Here is a 17,320-nt window from a genome sequence, read left to right as displayed (position 1 = left end):
TCTCAAAGAACTGCCTTTCTGGATTTCATCAGGAAAATAAAATGAAGTTGTTTGCAAGATGTCTCTCTGTTGCCGGCCTATACACGGACCTGCCCTCATCACCAACCTTCCCAACAGATTCTCCCCTCCTTCCCTGCCACAGGCAAGGATGTCAGCCCCTGGCTGCAGACCTCTATCTCACTCTGGCTTTCCCTTCTTGAGCATCTTATTAGTTATCAAGTTCTGATTTTTTTCTTCCTTTACTTTCATCTAAACAAACCACAAACTTCTCCCAGACATCCAATCAATCAAACTCCTGTTTCTATTTTAGCTGGGAAGAAGTGATATAGAATAGAAGTGTTTGTACTACCCTCATAAAACATGTGATCCCAGTGGCATGGAATGATATCTACACAAGCTACATAAAATACGTGTCTCACAATCCAAATTTGGAGCCTGCTTCGACTTTGCTTTGTCAAAATGTTTTCCTTACCCTTTAATGCATTGTGTGGACCAGGCATTTCCTGTTTTGAGATGCTATGAGCAAGAAGGCAACACAGACCTGCACCACGCCACTCTTGTTCCTTTATGATTAATGAACTATAAAACAAAATTCCTTTAAAAAAAGCTAATCATTCCCATTCCCAACTCTCTTAGTAACTCGGCCCAGCCTTATTTATTTCTTAATAATTTAAAATTATCATACAGTACACTGAAGCTTTACTGTGCATGAAGTGCTGTTCTGGGTGCTTGGCAGCATCTCATGTAATCCATGAAATATTCTAGTCTGAAAGAACAGACAACGGACAATGGCCAGACCACAGAACTCTGAGTTCTGCAGCCAACAGCCTGGGAAACCTCTGCAGCAAACAGCCTGGGAAACTAAACCACCACATTTGCACCATTGGCACAGCATATTCAGGATCTGTCAATAACTGAAGCTTCCCTAATTTGTGCTGTCATTTCCAACTCCGAACCAACCTGAAAAAGCCAAATATGTTCCCCAAATCCATCACAAAGAATGCCTGGCTTTTTGTTAGCCTGTGCCAGCTTCCTCAAGGGAAGGCCTACCCAAAGCCTTCCCTTCTACCACAGAGCCTTCCCACCCTGCCTGCTCTTAAGTCTGCCAAATGCAAGGGATGGTGGCTGATCTCCCTTACTAAAGCAACTCTGAATGAACAGCCTCTGCTCGTTCTCATTTGCGGGTTCTTATTTGTTCCCACAAGTCCTGTGGTCCTGCAGGATCATGCATATCTTTTGCAGATGCAGAGACTGATGTGCAGTCAACAGAAACCTGCAGAAGGTCATTATTGCCCAACAGGATCTCTCTGCCACTCCAGTCTCAGAGCCCCCCACTTTCTCCCACCTCCTTGTGCTCATTGTCATTTGCTCTCACTATTAAATAATGCCATAAGCCTCCCCATCGGACCTGCAGTCACAGAAATCAGGGGCTAATGTTTACATTTCTCTTGGTGGTTTTAATTTAAATGATTAGAGTGTTTCCTTTTGTCATAGGAAAAGGAATGCGAAACCTGGCCACACACTGAGGACAACTGATCATTTGTCTGTTCTTAACAAGAAGATACATTTTCTCCTATGCCAAAACAGACAGAGGAAGAGTGATGAGCACTGGGAACCATCAGAAATTCAGTCTAGTCTTTGGGGGAACTGACCTGGCTGATCTGGCTGATGCAGTCTGAGACAAGTATCCCAAGAGGGGGATGAACTTTCCTGGACACTGCTCATTAAACACCATTTTCTCCATTCAATTCCCACAGGTCCTGACTGAGTAGGAGGACCAGTTTAAAAGCTCTATCTCAACAAATTGTTTAAGATACTAAAAATATTGTTATTTTATAATATTTAAAGTATTTGCTATATGAAAGCTGGTCTTACCCCCTGCCAGAAGGGGATAAAACTACATATATAACTCGAAGGGATAGCAGGTACATATAGAAAGAACCATGAAATTTTGAACAACAATACTTAGGTATTCACCAAAAGCTCAAGGTTACTTGACAACCTGGGGACATTTAAAATGCATAGACTGCAAATCTACTTAACATTTGAGACTGTCACATGCATGGCTGAGTTCATTAATGCCCCTCATCATGGATAAAATCCTTACATTTTATTGTTGCTTAAATCCTAGAGGTCATGGTTAAGCAAATTCACTATGCTCAGGCAGCACGCTGTGGCTCCAAGTTCAGGTTATTGCAGCTCTAATTCTATCCTCTTGCCCTTACTAGACTTCAATTTAGAAACTCTCGGCATTTCTATGGCATTGGTCTTTATGTCTACCAAAAACACTTTACTAACTTAAGAACTGGTGGAAAATGCACAATATTTAAATTTAAAAAATCTCTCATAAGGCGGTGCCTTAAGACTAATTTATTTTTTAATGAAAATGCTATTAGTTGCCATGACTCATTGCAGTGTCATTTTAGGTAGGATGATATAATAATTGTTTGGGCATTAAAAGTAAGCAAAGCACTATGCATGTATAATGTCTGTGTTATATAAGTAGGAAGGATGGTAAATCAGATGAGGGTAGAAGTGCTCCATGGAGGAGTGGGTGAGTCTTGAGGGCTGCTATGGTTTGGATATGGGTTTGTTGGTCTCCACCAAAACTCGTGTTGAAATTTGATCCCCAGTGTGGTGGTGTGGAAAGGTGGGGCCCATAGGAGGTGTTTGGGCCATTGGGCTCGGTACAGTTCTCATGGTAGTGAGTGAGTTCTTGCTGTGGTGAGGCTGGACTGAGAGAGTGGGTTGTTGCAAAGCAGGACAGCCCTTGGATTTGGTGCCTCTTTGTACCTGTCCACTTCCCCTTTGACCTTCCCTGCCATGTTATGACAAGACACAAAAGCTCCTGCCAAAAGCCAGGACCATACCCTCGAACTTCTCAGCCTGTGGAAGCTCAACAAGCCTCTTTTCTTTATAAATTACCCAGCCTCAGGTGTCGTGTTACAGCAACACTAAACAAACTAAGACAAAAAAGCAAATACCACAGTCTTTGGATAGCTCAGCAGCAGGACAAGCAGTCGGACCATGCAATGGCACATGGATTGTCACTTCCAGTCACTACTCTGTCCTTGATCCTATACAATACATAAGTGAAGGCTGTGTCCTCCTGGAATGCTTATGTCTCTTTCTCCAGAGCATCATGACCGCCATGTTGTCAGGAAGCTCGGGCAGCCTATGGAAGGATCCGCACGGTAAGGAGCTGAGGTCTCACACCAACAACCACATGGGCAAGCTTGGGAGGAGATCCTCCTTCAGCTGAACCTTTAGAAAGGAGCTTGACTATAACCTCTTCAGAATCCATGAGCTAGAACCACCTAGCTAGGCTACTCATGAATTCCTGAATCCCAGACATGGCAAGATCCCATTTGTTGTTTTAAGCTAAGTTTGGGTGCAATGTATTATGCAACAATAGATAATAAATATACCAGATAAGAAAGTCTGGGAAATGTGATTAGGATTATACTCGGGAAAATGTTTCAGTCATTCAAATGTGTATTATACTGATACTATGAACCAGGCACTGCACCAGGCACTGATATACAGCAGTTGACTAGGCAGATAATCCTGTTACCTGTCTTATGTTCAGGTGACTGTACTTCCTTATCTCCCATGCAACACAGCATAAGACTAACCATTTCTTGCCAGTGGACTGAGAACAGCTCATACAACTTCTGCGCCTTGAGCCATCAGCTTCCTCTTCTACACTCCCTTTGTTCTTGCTATCAACTGAAGACAGACTCAACCTGGTTTCAACCATGCAGAACATGTTAATGTCTTGGTAGTGATGGATCAAAACATGTTAGAAACCTGGATTTCTGATTTACAAGAGCAGAGTCACTCCACTGACCTGATGGCTCAAAGCAGGGCCATTACATGAAATAATAAAAATAAACTTCTATGTTTTTTAAGCCCTTGACTGTTCAGTTTCTTTGCTGTAGCCTGAACCTTATTGACAAAATTTATAATCCAAAAGAAAAATGTATTAGACACATGATTGAAATAAGCTGTATACAGTTACTCCAAAAAATGCAGCATCTTTCATGTATCAGATAGAATCCTGAGACAATTCTACTTTGGGCTTAGAGGACACATTTCTCTATCATTTTTACTCCTTGTATTTTTTTTTTTATCATTGTAGAATAAGAGTCAACAAACTATGGCCAAATCTAGCCCACCACCTATTTTGGTAAATAAAGTTTTATTGGAACACAGCCACATTCATTTGTTCATGTGTAGTCGATGGTTGCTTTTGCACAAGTGCAGGGATGAGGGGCGGCAATAGACCAAATATTTACTCTATGACCCTTTATATGACAGAATCTTTCAATGCCTGTTGTAGGGTATATGTTTCAATGGTAAAATATTTTAGTGAAAACACTTTTCTATTAGCTCATTATTAAAACTCATAATGTCTACTTGTCCTGATTCTATTTTGAATCTCTGAGCAGCCAGGGTTTTTTTCTGTTACTTTCTTGAAGGAAAAAAATAAAACAAGCAATGTCTTTTTGAAGCACTCTTCTTTCTGAATGAGAGCAAAGCACACCCCCACCAGTGTTCTGCTCCCTTCAGAGGTGGCTGGAATGGTGCGCTGTGGGCTGTAGTCACTCTAATTAGTCTTCAACTCTTGTCTTGGTGTGGATGATTCAGCCCTGACTTAGCAGCCAGACTTTCAAAAAAATACAAAAACACTCTTTGGAACAGCTTAGAGTAGGTGCAATCATAGACACCTCTTTGCAGAGGTCTTTGAAAACACCACTGTACTATACTGTTACAGACATACCATGGCTCTAAGATCAATGACAACATAAAGCCCACTCAGGTATCTCACAGAGCCCACATTGTATGTCACTTAGCAATATGACACAACCCCACCTGGGGGTTCCAACCCTGGCCCAGTGATGACTGAGCCTTTGTGACAGTGGAACCTAAACACTCTGGGTGCCCAAGAGACAAGGCCACCTCAGCACATATGCAACTTCCATGAACCTTAAAGCTCACCCTTGTGAGAATAGCTAAAACTCCTTTTGTCAAGGAAACACCTAGTTACCCACGGGGAATGAATACAGTATAAGAAAGAGGGAAGAAATCCACTAGTCTCTGAGGACAGTCTGGATGGAAACCCTGCCCAGGGCATCTGACACCTGACTGTATCTGGCCCATGCCAGCAGCTGCTCCCCACTTCCCTCTTGTGAGAGTGCCACTGAACAAACTGCCTGTGCACCAGGCGGGGCCTGAGACTCCCCTCAAGGAGAGTCAGAGGGAAGGGGAATAGTCACCTGTGGGGAAACTGGTTAACTAGAACCACCCAGGGCCCCAGAATGCACAAGCTCCCAGGGGATACTTATGCAATTAAGCCACCCCAGTTTAAGTTAGATGTGAACCTCAACAGTAGTCAGCGTGATGGAAAAGACAGGTTTTAACAGCAAAGCTTCCTCCAGACCTCCCCATCACCTGCCTACGCGTCCCTGACCGCTCTTCTCTCTCCTGATCTAAGGTGCATTGGCTCTTGGTGCAGGAGGTCCCTCTGGCGCTGTGCCAGCCACCACACACCCGCTCCCACACGTTTCCCAGGGGAGGCTGTAAGAGTAGGTACTTACAGACAGCTTATTTTCCTGCCATGTTTGTGACTGACTGACTCTAGGTTGCATACCCGGCAGCCATCCTCTTCTGTACCCCTCACCCCAGCTTCTGGGGAGATCTCCTAAAGGGCGTGGCCTGGGGGCTCCGGGGCGTGGCCTGTTGCTCTGAGGGCATGGCCTGAGCTCCGAGGGCGTGGTCTAGGCCTCATTCATCTGCAGCACCTGGCATACCAGCTTGCGCAGCTCCCTGCTTAAGACCCGTGGAAAGCAGTGAGCACGAGGAGGACAGAGTGCGGGTGGCAGCGAGAGGCACCCGCGGAGGCAGTTCTGGTGGAAGAGCCACACCCACCTCAAAGGTCTGTCGCAGGGCTGGAGAATGGGTCAGGATGTCGGGACAAGCCCTTTGAGCGCGCAGGGCAAGTGCAGGGAGCACTCACTTGTGGAAGAGCCTTTCTCCCTTGTCCTCTCGGGTACTCCTTGTTGTCTGCAGGACCTCCTGGCATGGGAGGACAGAGGGACAGAGAGCTAAACTCCTGTAGGGTTAGCGCTTCACCTCTCTGCTCAGGCTTCCATATCTCAGTCCTTAAAGTTATTGTAAAATCACAACAAATAACAATCCTCACCACCCAGGACCTTGAATTCATCCGTTGAATTTCCTCGACTGTTTCTTCCTGGCCACCCATTCCCCCAAAGAACGGCCTGAGCTAATCCATTCCCCTTATAATGTTTGGTCCTGGATAGTGAATCATGGTGCATCACCTTTTTAAAAATTACATTTTCATTTATGATTGACATGAAATAATGTTACACATTTATGAGGTAAGGGTGATCTTTCAGTGCACGTATAAGCTGTATAATGATCAAATCAGGATCGTGACCATATCTATCACTTTAGCCATTTCTTTTTGGTGATAACTCTTAGAGTTACATCTCTAACACTCTTGAAATATGCACTCCATCGTTATTTGCTGTAGTCACCCCACTGGGTCACAGAACGCCAGAACTTATTCCTTCTAACTGTAACTTTGTACCCGTGGAACAACCTCTCCAATTTCTCCCTGCCCTCCCTAGCCTTTGATAACCACGATTCCTCTCTCAACTTCTGTGAAATCAACTTGTACAGACTCCACATATGAGTGACATCAGGCAGTATTAATATTTCTGTGCAGGGCTTACTTCACTTACTATCTTTCAATAGAACTTTTTCTCTCCATCTGTCTGGCTATGATTTCTGAGTCGAACAAACAGGGCCGCGTGACCAGCTGTTGAGGGACTCTACTAAACAAACTGGCACGGTCAAGCTCCACACCGACACCAACGTTCGTATTTTAAAGACATAAGGCACACACACAAAAATCAATTATCAGACATCTACACACCTCCTCTTCATGGCTTTTCTCTCCTGCAACAGAGACATTTCTAGATCCTAAGCCCAAACACAGATCATTCATAATATTAATGGAGAAAAACTTGATTCATTTTTCTAAGAGTTGTATTATTATTGTCACCATTTTTATATTACTCTACACCCTGCTATTTTGGATTCTATCTAGAATACTCATTATCTATTCCTGACTTCCCTTTTGCAATGGACTTGAATTTCTTTGAATTTTGGGTAGAAAGGGAATCACTTCTCTATAAGAGGACATAGCAGAAGTATTCAAATTTCAATGTTTCAATAACATAGCTAATATTAGTGAATATTATAGTTAATATTAGTTTATATTAGTAAAATATTTTCCAAGATTCTTAAAACTTAATATAGGCATATATATTTGTAACAGACATGTAGATAGATAGACAGATATGGATATATATATGAAAATTAACAATGAAAGATCATTCGGCTGCCCATCACCACTCCTGCTGACCCAGTGATGCCTTTTGATACATGATCCTCAGGCCGATTTCAAGCTGACTTATGTTTTAGCCCATAAATGTACTCGTGTCACCTATTAATGTCAGGACTACGCAGGGCCTGAGACACAAAAGATGAAATATAAATGCTGTGGCTTGCTTTCAAGGGCTTTAGAGTCTTGTAGTCACATAGATGTGTGAAAATTCATTTAAAATATGAAACTTGCTGGGAGAGAGATATGTAGAAAATGCAGTGCAAACACAAGAGCGAGAACACAGTGTGGGGAAGTGATGGTTAGAGGATACAACTTTGAGCTGATGCTTGAAATTAGGATAGGAACTTTCTGGGAAAACCTGGAATTAGAGGCCATGCTAGGAAAAGAACAGCACACACAGAAAGCACAGGGTAATAAGAACAACATGTCACTTGGAATTAGTGAATCAGGTGATGGTGGGCAGGTCCAGGGGGCCTAAGGGAGGTACAGGATAAAGTAGACCAATAGAAACTTTTAAAAAAGTATTGGTTACAAATTAAAGTTGTGTAGATATTACACTGAAATCACGGATACCACTGAGGAGTTCTGGGTGAGGCCAACTGCCCTGGCAGGAGGATGACAGATTGGTTAGGGGGCAGTGGAGAGGCGATGCAGTAGTCCAGCTGAGAGGCATGCCCACTGGACACTGGCGGAAGTGAAGGATGTGATTCATGCTTCTGGCCAAGATGAAGGAAGAAGGATTAGATATACCCTCCTGCCTGAAATAACTACAAAAAATGAACAAGATAAATGAAACAAGAGATTTGCAAGACAGACCCTGGGCAACAGTGTACGAGGTTCAGTAATCCCTGAGAAATGAAAATCAAAGGAGGTGACCCCTATGATTGTCCCAGCTAACTGGCTTAGAAGAGTTTCTGGGTCTTAGTGTGAGAAAGGAACACCCAAGGGGAAGCCAAGAGGACTCCTTGAGGTGAAGAAATGAAGCTGAGAGTATGGGAAGACCAAGTTGGGTAGAGTTTGCAAGACAGAGTATTAGAAGACAGAACTGCACAGAGACAAAATATTTGAAATGAATTTGAAAAATACAACATAGCAAAACATGCAGAATGTATCTAAACCAGAACTAGTAGAAAATATATTGCACTAAAGGCAATATTAAAGATAGACCTTAAATCAATCACCTCAGCTTTCACCTTAAGAAACTGGAAAAAGAAAAGCAAATTGATACCACATCTGCCTCCAAAAAACAGAAGAAAGGAAATATAAAAATCAGAGTAAAAATTAATGAAATAAAAAAAATTGAGAAAATCAGTTGAACTAAAAGCTGGTTGAGATTAATAAAATTGACAAATCTATATCCAGACTGAGCAGGAAAAAGAGAAGACAAATTAGTTGTATCAAAAACCAGAAGAGGTGACATTACCATAGATTCTACTTATATTAAGAGGAGAATAAGAGGATATTTTAAAGAACTTTATGACAATAAATTGGTATCTGAAGTGACATGGACATATTCCTTAAAAAACACAAATGGCCAAACTGCACTGAAGAAATAGATAATCTGAGTATCTTTGTATCTATGTTAAAATTGAAATTTCAGTAAAAATTCTTCCCATAAAAAAACTCCATGTCAAGATGACTTCACCAGTGAATGTACTAACAATATCAGTAAAAAATAAAACCTACTCTCTACACACCTTCCAGAAAACTGCAAAGGAGGGACTACATCCCAACTCATTATATGAGGCCAGGATTACCCTGATATCAAAACCAGAAAACGACATAGCAAGAAAAGAAAACTACAGAGCAATATCCCTCACTGGGGATAGAAGCAATTTTTTAAAAAATAGTATATTGAATCCAACAACACATAAAAAGGAAGATGCATCATGATCAAGTGAGGTTTAATGCAGGAATGTAAGCTTGGCCTAGGATCTGCTCATCAATTAATGTAATTCACTGCAATAATTTAAGTAATCATATTAATAAACTAAAAAAGGAAAGCATATAATCATATCAATAGATGCAGAAAAATAATTTGTCAAAATTCATCTATTTTTGTGTTAAAAAAACTCTCAGTAAACTAGAAATAGACAAGAACTTCCTTAATCAGATAAATGGCATCTATAAATTCCTTGAGCTCAGCTTGGGCAATATAGTGAGAGCCCCTCTTTACAAAAAATTCTTAAGATTAGCTGGACTTGGTGGCCTCTGTAGTCTCAGCTGCTTGGGAGGCTGATGTGGGAGGATTGCTTGAGCCTGGGAAGTTGAGACTGCAGTGAACTATGATTGCACCACTGCACTCCAGCCAGGGCAAGAGAGCAAGACACAGTCTCAAAGAAAAAAATACCATTGAGCTAACATGATACTCTAAAGGTAAAAGATGGCCAGGTGCAGTGGCTCATGCCTGTAATCCCAACACTTTGGGAGGCTGAGGCAGGCAGATCATCTGAGGTTGGCAGTTCGTGACCAGCCTGGCCAACATGGTGAAACCCTGTCACTACTAAAAATACAAAAATTAGCCAGGCATGGTGGGGCATGCCTGTAATCTCAGCTACTTGGGAGGCTGAGGCAAGAGAATTGCTTGAACCCAGGAGGAGGAGGTTGCAGTGGGCCAAGATCGCACCATTGCACTCCAGCCTGGGCGACAAGAGCAAAACTCTGTCTCAAAAAAAAAAAAAAAAAGTAAAAGACTAGATGTTTTCCCCCTAAGATCAGGAACAATATAAGGATATCTGCTCTCCATCTGTTAAACTTTTATATTGAAAGTTCTAGCCAATGTAACAACACATGAAAAAATAAAGAAATAGAAGACATATAGATTGGGCAGGAAGAAGTACAAGTGTAGTTATTCATAGATGATATAATTACTTATGCAAACTATAAAGAAAGGTATTAGCAAAGTTTCAGGATACAATATCAATATACAAAAATAAATTGTATGTCTATATACTAGGCACAAACAATTAGAAGTTCAAATAAAAAATACCATTTACAATACCATCAAAAATGTAAAATACATGAGCATAAATCTGGCAGAAGATGTAAAACATATGTACATTGAAACCACATAGCATTACCGGGAGAAATTTTAAGACTGGAATAAATGGAGAAATAGACTGTGGTTGTATGTCAGAAGACTCAATATTGAGAGCTAATTCTCCCAAATGATAGATTTGATGCATTCCTAATCAAAATCCCAGCAGGACATTTTTTAGAAATTGACAGGCTATTTCTAAAATTTTTGTAGGAATGCAAAGCACCTAAAACACTCAAAGTAACTTTGAAAGAGAAGAACAAATGTGCAGGATCAAAATCTGATTTCAAGGTTTATTAGAAAGCTACAGTAATCCAGACAGTGTGATAAAGACAAACAGATTGATCGATGGAACAGAACAAAGTCCACAAAACCAATTTTTTGACAAAGGTAAAAACCAATGCAGAAGATAATCTTCAGCATAAAGTACTGAAAGAAGGGATATCCATAAGCAGAAAAAAAAAGAATTCCAATCCATACTTCATATTGCATACAAATATTATCTCAAAATAAATGATTGATGTAAATGTAAAATTGAAAACTAAAACTTCCAGAAAAAAAAAATCAGGTCCGGGTGTGATGGCTCACGCCTGTAATCCCAGCACTTTGGGAGGCTGAGGCAGGCAGATCATCTGAGGTCAGCAGTTCGAGACCAGCCTGACCAACATGGAGAAAACCCATCTCTTCTAAAAATATAAAATTAGCCAGGCATGGTGGCACATGCCTGTAATCCCAGCTACTTGAGAGGCTGAGGCAGGAGAATTGCTTGAACCCGGGAGGTGGATGTTGTGGTGAGCCGAGATCCTGCCATTGCACTCCAGCCTAAGCAACAAGAGCGAAGGTCAGTCTCAAAACAAACAAACAAACAAACAAACAAAAAAAAAAACACAGGAGAAAATCTTCTTGACCTTGTATTTGGTGATGAGTTTTTAGATAAAACACCAAAAGCATGATCCATGAAAAGAAAACAACTGGTAAACTGGACTTCATCAAAATTGAAAACTTCTGCTTTTAAAAGACACAGCTGAGAGAATGAAAAGGCAAGCTGCAGACTGAGAGAAAGTATTTGCAATGTCCATACTTGATAAAGGACTGGTAGCTGGAATGGAAGTGCTCGCTCAAATCGTGTTTCCTAGTTGGGACCAGCATGGTCCTTGAAGACCTGTGTCTGTTCATGTAACTCCCTGCCTAATGCTTTCAGTGCTTCCCTTTGCTCCAATGTGAAGCCCAGGGAACCTGGGTCGTCTTCCACCTGTCTCTATTGCTGTGTCTCAGGTACCCACCCTTTGCTGTCTGTTAGAAATAAGGCTTAGAGTTTTAAGGAAAAATGAGTATTTAGATAAAGGATTTTTAGCAAAATAAATTTATTTTTGCATAGAAGGGTGTTTTTTGTATGGCTGGTTGTTATGAGAGTATTTAGAACAAAGGAGAGTAGAAGTTTTTATTTTTAATATGACTTTTGTTTTTGCGTTTCATTTTCAATTGACATTGGCTTTTATACTATAGAAGTGACTGGGGGCAGGCTTAGGGTCAGCGGAGGTAGAGGTAGTAATAGAAATAAGGATAGGGTTGTATTGGTGAGATTGGCAATTAGGGAGAGTGGGTTTTTTGGTAAAATGGAAGAGGGGCTTTAGATTGATGTAAACTTTTTTGTAGAGGTTTAACTTTGGTATGGGGTGGTTTAAAGGATGTAGTTTTAATTATTATAAGGTTGTTAGGCTGTGGGAGTAAAGGAACGGTGTTTTGATTTGTAGATTATTATAATGGTGAGAACTAGGGTTAATTGTAGAAATTAGAGGAATAGGGTAGAGATATTTATTTGAAGAAGTTGGTTGTTTTTGTTTTTTTAAATTTTTATAAGGTATAAAAGATAAGTATTAAGAATAATGGTTTGGGGTGAGATTCAGTTATATTAATAATGAATTAGTAATAGAGTGAGGAAAGAGGGAGAGACGATATAAAAGGTATAGAAGAATTAAGAATTAAGATTTTTTTTGTTTTAATTCGGTAGGGCTTGACTTTGGAATAATGGCTTATAATTTTGAAGGTGATGGTGGTGGTTTTTTGACTTAGGTGTGGTGAGTTTACTTTCTTGTTGTTGTTTGGATTGTAGTTTTAGTAGTTAGGAGTATTCATAAGGTTTTTTTTTTTTAAGCTGGTTTGAGGGTTTTTTATAAATTTTTTGACGAGGATGTGATTTTTAGGTTGGTGTTGATGTGCTGGGAGCTTTAGCGGTAGTGTTCGTGTTAGGATACTTTGTTTTAAGAGAAAAGAAAGTAGACTAAGTATATAGGTTTTGAGGAACTGATGTTTGGTTTTAAATGTAGGGACATTAGTAGTACAATGTAAATAAGGCAGTTCATATAGTATTTTATAAGGGGATAAACTAATATTTTTTGAGGGGCAGTTTTGATTTTTAATAAGGCAGTGGGGAAGCATTTAGTTAATGGGTAATTGGGTTTTTAGGACTAATTTGGTTAGGTGGATTTTTAGAGTTTGATTTTTTTTTATTTTTATTTTTTGAAAAGGATGGATGCTAAGGGATATGGTACTTTTATTTTATGTTTAGTATTTGGGCTAATCTCACACTCTCTAACCATTTCTCCAGTTTCTCCAGAGGCCGCTGTCTGTTTCTTCTGGCTTCTAGATCCTCCCTCTGTTGTTACTTCTGATTTGAATCCTGCCCTCTCCTCTGTGCCCCTCCCTTGCCCAACAGTCTCTCAGCTCAAGGGAGCGGCCCTTCCCATCCCCTACTATATCTGGCACGTCTCCCCGGTATATGTTCGCAAAGCATCCTGTACTTCTCTCTTCCAGCACTTTTCTTTCTTTCTTTTTTTTTTTTTTTTTTTTGACAGAGTCTCGCTCTTTCGCCCAGGCTGGAGTGCAGTGGCGCAATCTCGGCTCACTACAAGCTCCGCCTCCCAGGTTCACGCCATTCTCCTGCCTCAGCCTCCGGAGCAGCTGGGACTACAGGCGTTTTACCACCGCAATTTATTAAGCGACAGTCCGTCCGGTGGTTGTCTAAACATGGGACCATGTGCACTGTCTCAGCCTGCAGCATGACCCCACACATAAAAAGAATTCACAAATATGTGTGTAAGAAATCATAACTGAATACCATTAACTTTGCAGAGATGAGTCAGGCATAGCATTTGGGGTTTATAAATTTAAGTTTAAAAATTTTCCCACAGATAGATGGAAAGAAAACAAAGGTTTTAAATATTTTGGGTTCCATCTGTGCATCGGACGCTCCCATCTGCTCCTAAAATGGCTAATCACAGGTCTCATCTGCTTGTTTGAGAAAGTGTTTGACAAGTTCAAATCTCTTAATGTGGGGAAATATCCTAGTATCAGTCGTTTCTGTCATAGAAGGAACAGCTAGAGGAAATTAGGACCTGGTGACTTCAGCAGAAAACAGCATTACATATTGCAGGTTAATTTTCTCAGAACTTAACAGTTTACAGATGACTGACCACGGGGGTTGAGATCAATGGATCACTAAACTCTGGAAAACAAGATTCTGGCTGTAACGCCACATTTCTGTGCTAAATTTAAATCACCTTTGTTTCTCCGTATAAGCCCTAGTGGTAAATTTCTCATCGATTTCTTTCCGAGAAGTTTATGGTCACTGTCACCTTGTCATGACTGCTGATACGTCACTAGCGTTCTGCATTATCTGTGACAGCCCCTGGCATTGACCTAAGTGGGTTTTGATGGTTCCCTTTCCAAAGTGGAATTTATTTAATATTTATCCTGGGCTACAATGGGAATGAGAGTCCGGTTGATTCAAAACCAGTAGCTCTCATCTGTGCCAAATCAATATAGTAATCAGTGGAGAAAATATGTGTTTCTCTCTTGCAGAAAATAGCACTAGGCATGGTGAAGAAAGAAAGAGGAAACATATAAGTTAGTGCACTCTCTGTTATCTCAAAATTATTTGCTGATTTAAAAAAATGTATTTATTTTGTGCGGAAAGTGGCACTAAGCAGAATAAAGAAACAGACAAGGCATATAATTACGTGGACTCCATTTTCTCAAAATCATTTGCAAATTTTAAAAAGAACCTTAATTCAATAGATTTCTTCTAAGTCATGTAATTGTCTTCTGATTCTACATACGCTTCCCTACAAAGTTCTCCAATAGCTGAAGACAATATCTACACCAGGTAAGGATATCGTCCCACTTCAAATGAGTAAGAATGACAAACGTGTGACGGAACCGTGTGAGCTTCCTCAATACTCAGGTGGGGTGGGGGCGGCAACGAGAAAGGTGACCCAGGTATCATCCTCTGACGCTGCAGAACTGGGTCCTGAGAAGAAACTGTTCACTGAAGAAGGGAAGTGGAGATGGAGAAAGGAATCACTAAGGCCCTCAGTGGTGATGAGCTCTACACATCCTGTTGCATTCTTGCTTTGGACATAGCACTCTTACCATCAGCAACGTGGAGAGGGATCTTGTTTAAAGACACCCAGGATTACCGGGTAGAAGAGTCCACAGACTACTTCCAGCTTAGACCTCAAAACAGCAAACAGACGCAAATGCACGGGAGGGCCCATTAAACACCGAGGCACTCAGCTCCCCTTGCCTGGTGCACGTGACCTTTCCTTCTCCTTCAGGGACACATGGTCTCCTGCCATCGCCTTAGCAAGGATGCCCAGATGCGGGACGTTTATCATTGACTTCTGCTCTAATGAAGGAAGTCTAGAAGGGAAAGAATTTGAGAGAGCATGGCTGGCTGGAAGGCATGATGGAATCTTTCCTTGGGGATTCGTTGGAAGAGAGGAAGAAAGAAACCATAAAGAGTAAAGCCATTTAGTGAAGAGGTTTTGGGCATACATAAGATGCAGCTGAAATGGAACCCGGAGGCTTACAGGGAAAATAAGGGAAGAAACATTATTATTGGCCTAAACTCTCAGATATAAATATAGAGAGTGGAGGCATTTTTATTCTAATAGAAGTGTAACAATGTAATAGCATCCTTTGTTTGGGTTGAAATAAACTTTTCAATAATCTTGCAAGGTAAGAAGTTGCTCCCACAGATGGAAATACACCAGGGAAAGTTTATATGAAGAAGAAAGGAAAGGGATAGTTTTTACTCATAAGTCTTTGTCAACAAAAATGTCAGTTTGATGAATATCAAATATATTTTATATGTTTTAAAAATATTTTACATATTTAATTACACACCTTAATATTCAATTACATACACATATATTAAATATATATATACATATATATGTACATATATGAATACTGTAGTACGTAAGGGTGTGTGATGGGGATTAACAGCACCCCGCCCACCTCACCAACCCGAATCCCTCCATCTTGAGCAGAGACAGTGGCACTGGGGGGACTGGGGAGAGATTCATTCTTTCCACTCTTTCCAGTCCTGACAGTTAACTGCAGATCTCTAGGTAATACCTTCTCATTAAAATACATCTTGATTTATCAATTTTAGACTCCAATACATCAAACCCATCCTCCCAATATGGCTATAAGACTATTAGTTATATTGGTTACCTTTGTAACTTTAAATAATCTACCTCCAACGATTTCCTTCTTCTAGAGACACCTTGATTCCTAGTGCCATAGAATAAGCTGACCTTTGCTTCCATCCTTTCCTCCCATTCCTCAGATCCTAATTTCTGTCATTTATAAACATAATTAAAGTTTGCATATTTGTTTTTAAAGTTGAAAATCAATAAATAATTATCATGATTGTGACTATGCAATGTACACTTTTTTAAACCCACAAAACAGGTAGAATACTACTGTAGAATACCATTGTGTCCTTGTATTTCCACGCATCCTGTGCGTTTCCCCGTGATTTCCTCTTTCTGTCCTGTGCTGCCCCATGTCACACCTCTCAGTGCACACCTGCCTCTTCCCAGAGCCTCACTCCTGCTCCCGACCACATCAGCTCATTAGGACAGGTTCTCCAGCCTGCCACCCAGCAACACCTGGGGCCCCTTCATCAGGCCCCTATGTTGGCCTCCCTGTTTCCTGGATCCAGTGTCTTTCTTGACATTTGATTTATCATGGCATTTTGCTGGAAGGAGGCCAACTGTCTGAGTCCTTGAACATACAATCATCCCTCAGTATATGTGGTGGATGGGTTCCAGGACCCCACAGACACCAAAATCTACAGATGCTCAAGTCCCTGAGATAAAATGGCATGGTGTTTGCATCTAACCTATGCACATCCTCCAGCACAATTTAAATCGTCTCTAGATTACTTACACTACCTAATACAATGCAAAGATACATAGTTATTATACTGCGTTATTTGCACTGTTTTATTTATTGTTTTTAAAAATATTTTTTATTTACGATTGGTTGAATCCTTGGAATGCAGAACTCGCAGATAAAGACCTACTGTTTACAGGTGTCTTTATTTTACCGTGCACCATGTTATAGACTGCATTTTGTCCCCTAAAATTCATACGCTGAAGTCCTATGCCCCCATGTGACTGTGTTTAGAGATAGAGCCTTTAACAAGGTGATTAAGGTTAAATGAGGTAGTAAGAGTGGGCCCTAATCCAACAGGACTGATGTCCTCATTCGAAAAAATAGATGGGGACTGCCTGAGTAAGAAAAGGCCATGTGAGGACACAGCAAGCATCTGCAAGCCAAGGAGAGAGGCATCAGGGGAAGCCAGCCCTGCCCACACCTTGATCCTGGACTCCCAGCCTCCAGAACAGAGAAAATACATTTCCATTGTTTAAGCCCCACTGTCTGTGGTGCTTAGTTATAGCAGCCCGGGCAGACTAAGACAACACATGATAGACAGGAGTCCCGAGGATGGAAATTAGGACACAACATTATTTTTCTGGAGAAGTTTCAACACA

General features: G+C 40.9%; 1 protein-coding gene across 4 annotated transcripts in view; it reads right to left on the bottom strand.

Annotated features, from left to right (window-relative positions):
* GABRG3 (gamma-aminobutyric acid type A receptor subunit gamma3) overlaps positions 1-17,320 on the bottom strand; it is a 566,172-nt gene that overhangs the window by 262,260 nt on the left and 286,592 nt on the right. The window contains exons 1-2 of one of the 4 annotated variants that reach the window (XM_055362497.2): positions 5,601-5,714; positions 3,636-3,746 (exon numbers count right to left, since the gene is read on the bottom strand). The exons of 2 other annotated variants lie outside the window; for them this stretch is intronic. In XM_055362497.2, coding sequence (XP_055218472.1) covers positions 3,636-3,638 — 3 coding nt within the window. In that variant the 5' untranslated portion in view covers positions 3,639-3,746; positions 5,601-5,714. Of the gene's footprint in view, positions 1-3,635; positions 3,747-5,600; positions 5,883-17,320 lie in introns of those variants that run through there. One more of the 4 variants, XM_019011355.3, reaches the window with a different exon arrangement.

This window comes from Gorilla gorilla, chromosome 16 (genome assembly GCF_029281585.2).
Source record: "Gorilla gorilla gorilla isolate KB3781 chromosome 16, NHGRI_mGorGor1-v2.1_pri, whole genome shotgun sequence".
NCBI classification, from domain to species: Eukaryota; Metazoa; Chordata; class Mammalia; order Primates; family Hominidae; genus Gorilla; species Gorilla gorilla.
The sequence above is the reverse complement of the archived record's forward strand: the minus strand, read 5'-3'. Positions and strand labels throughout refer to the sequence as shown.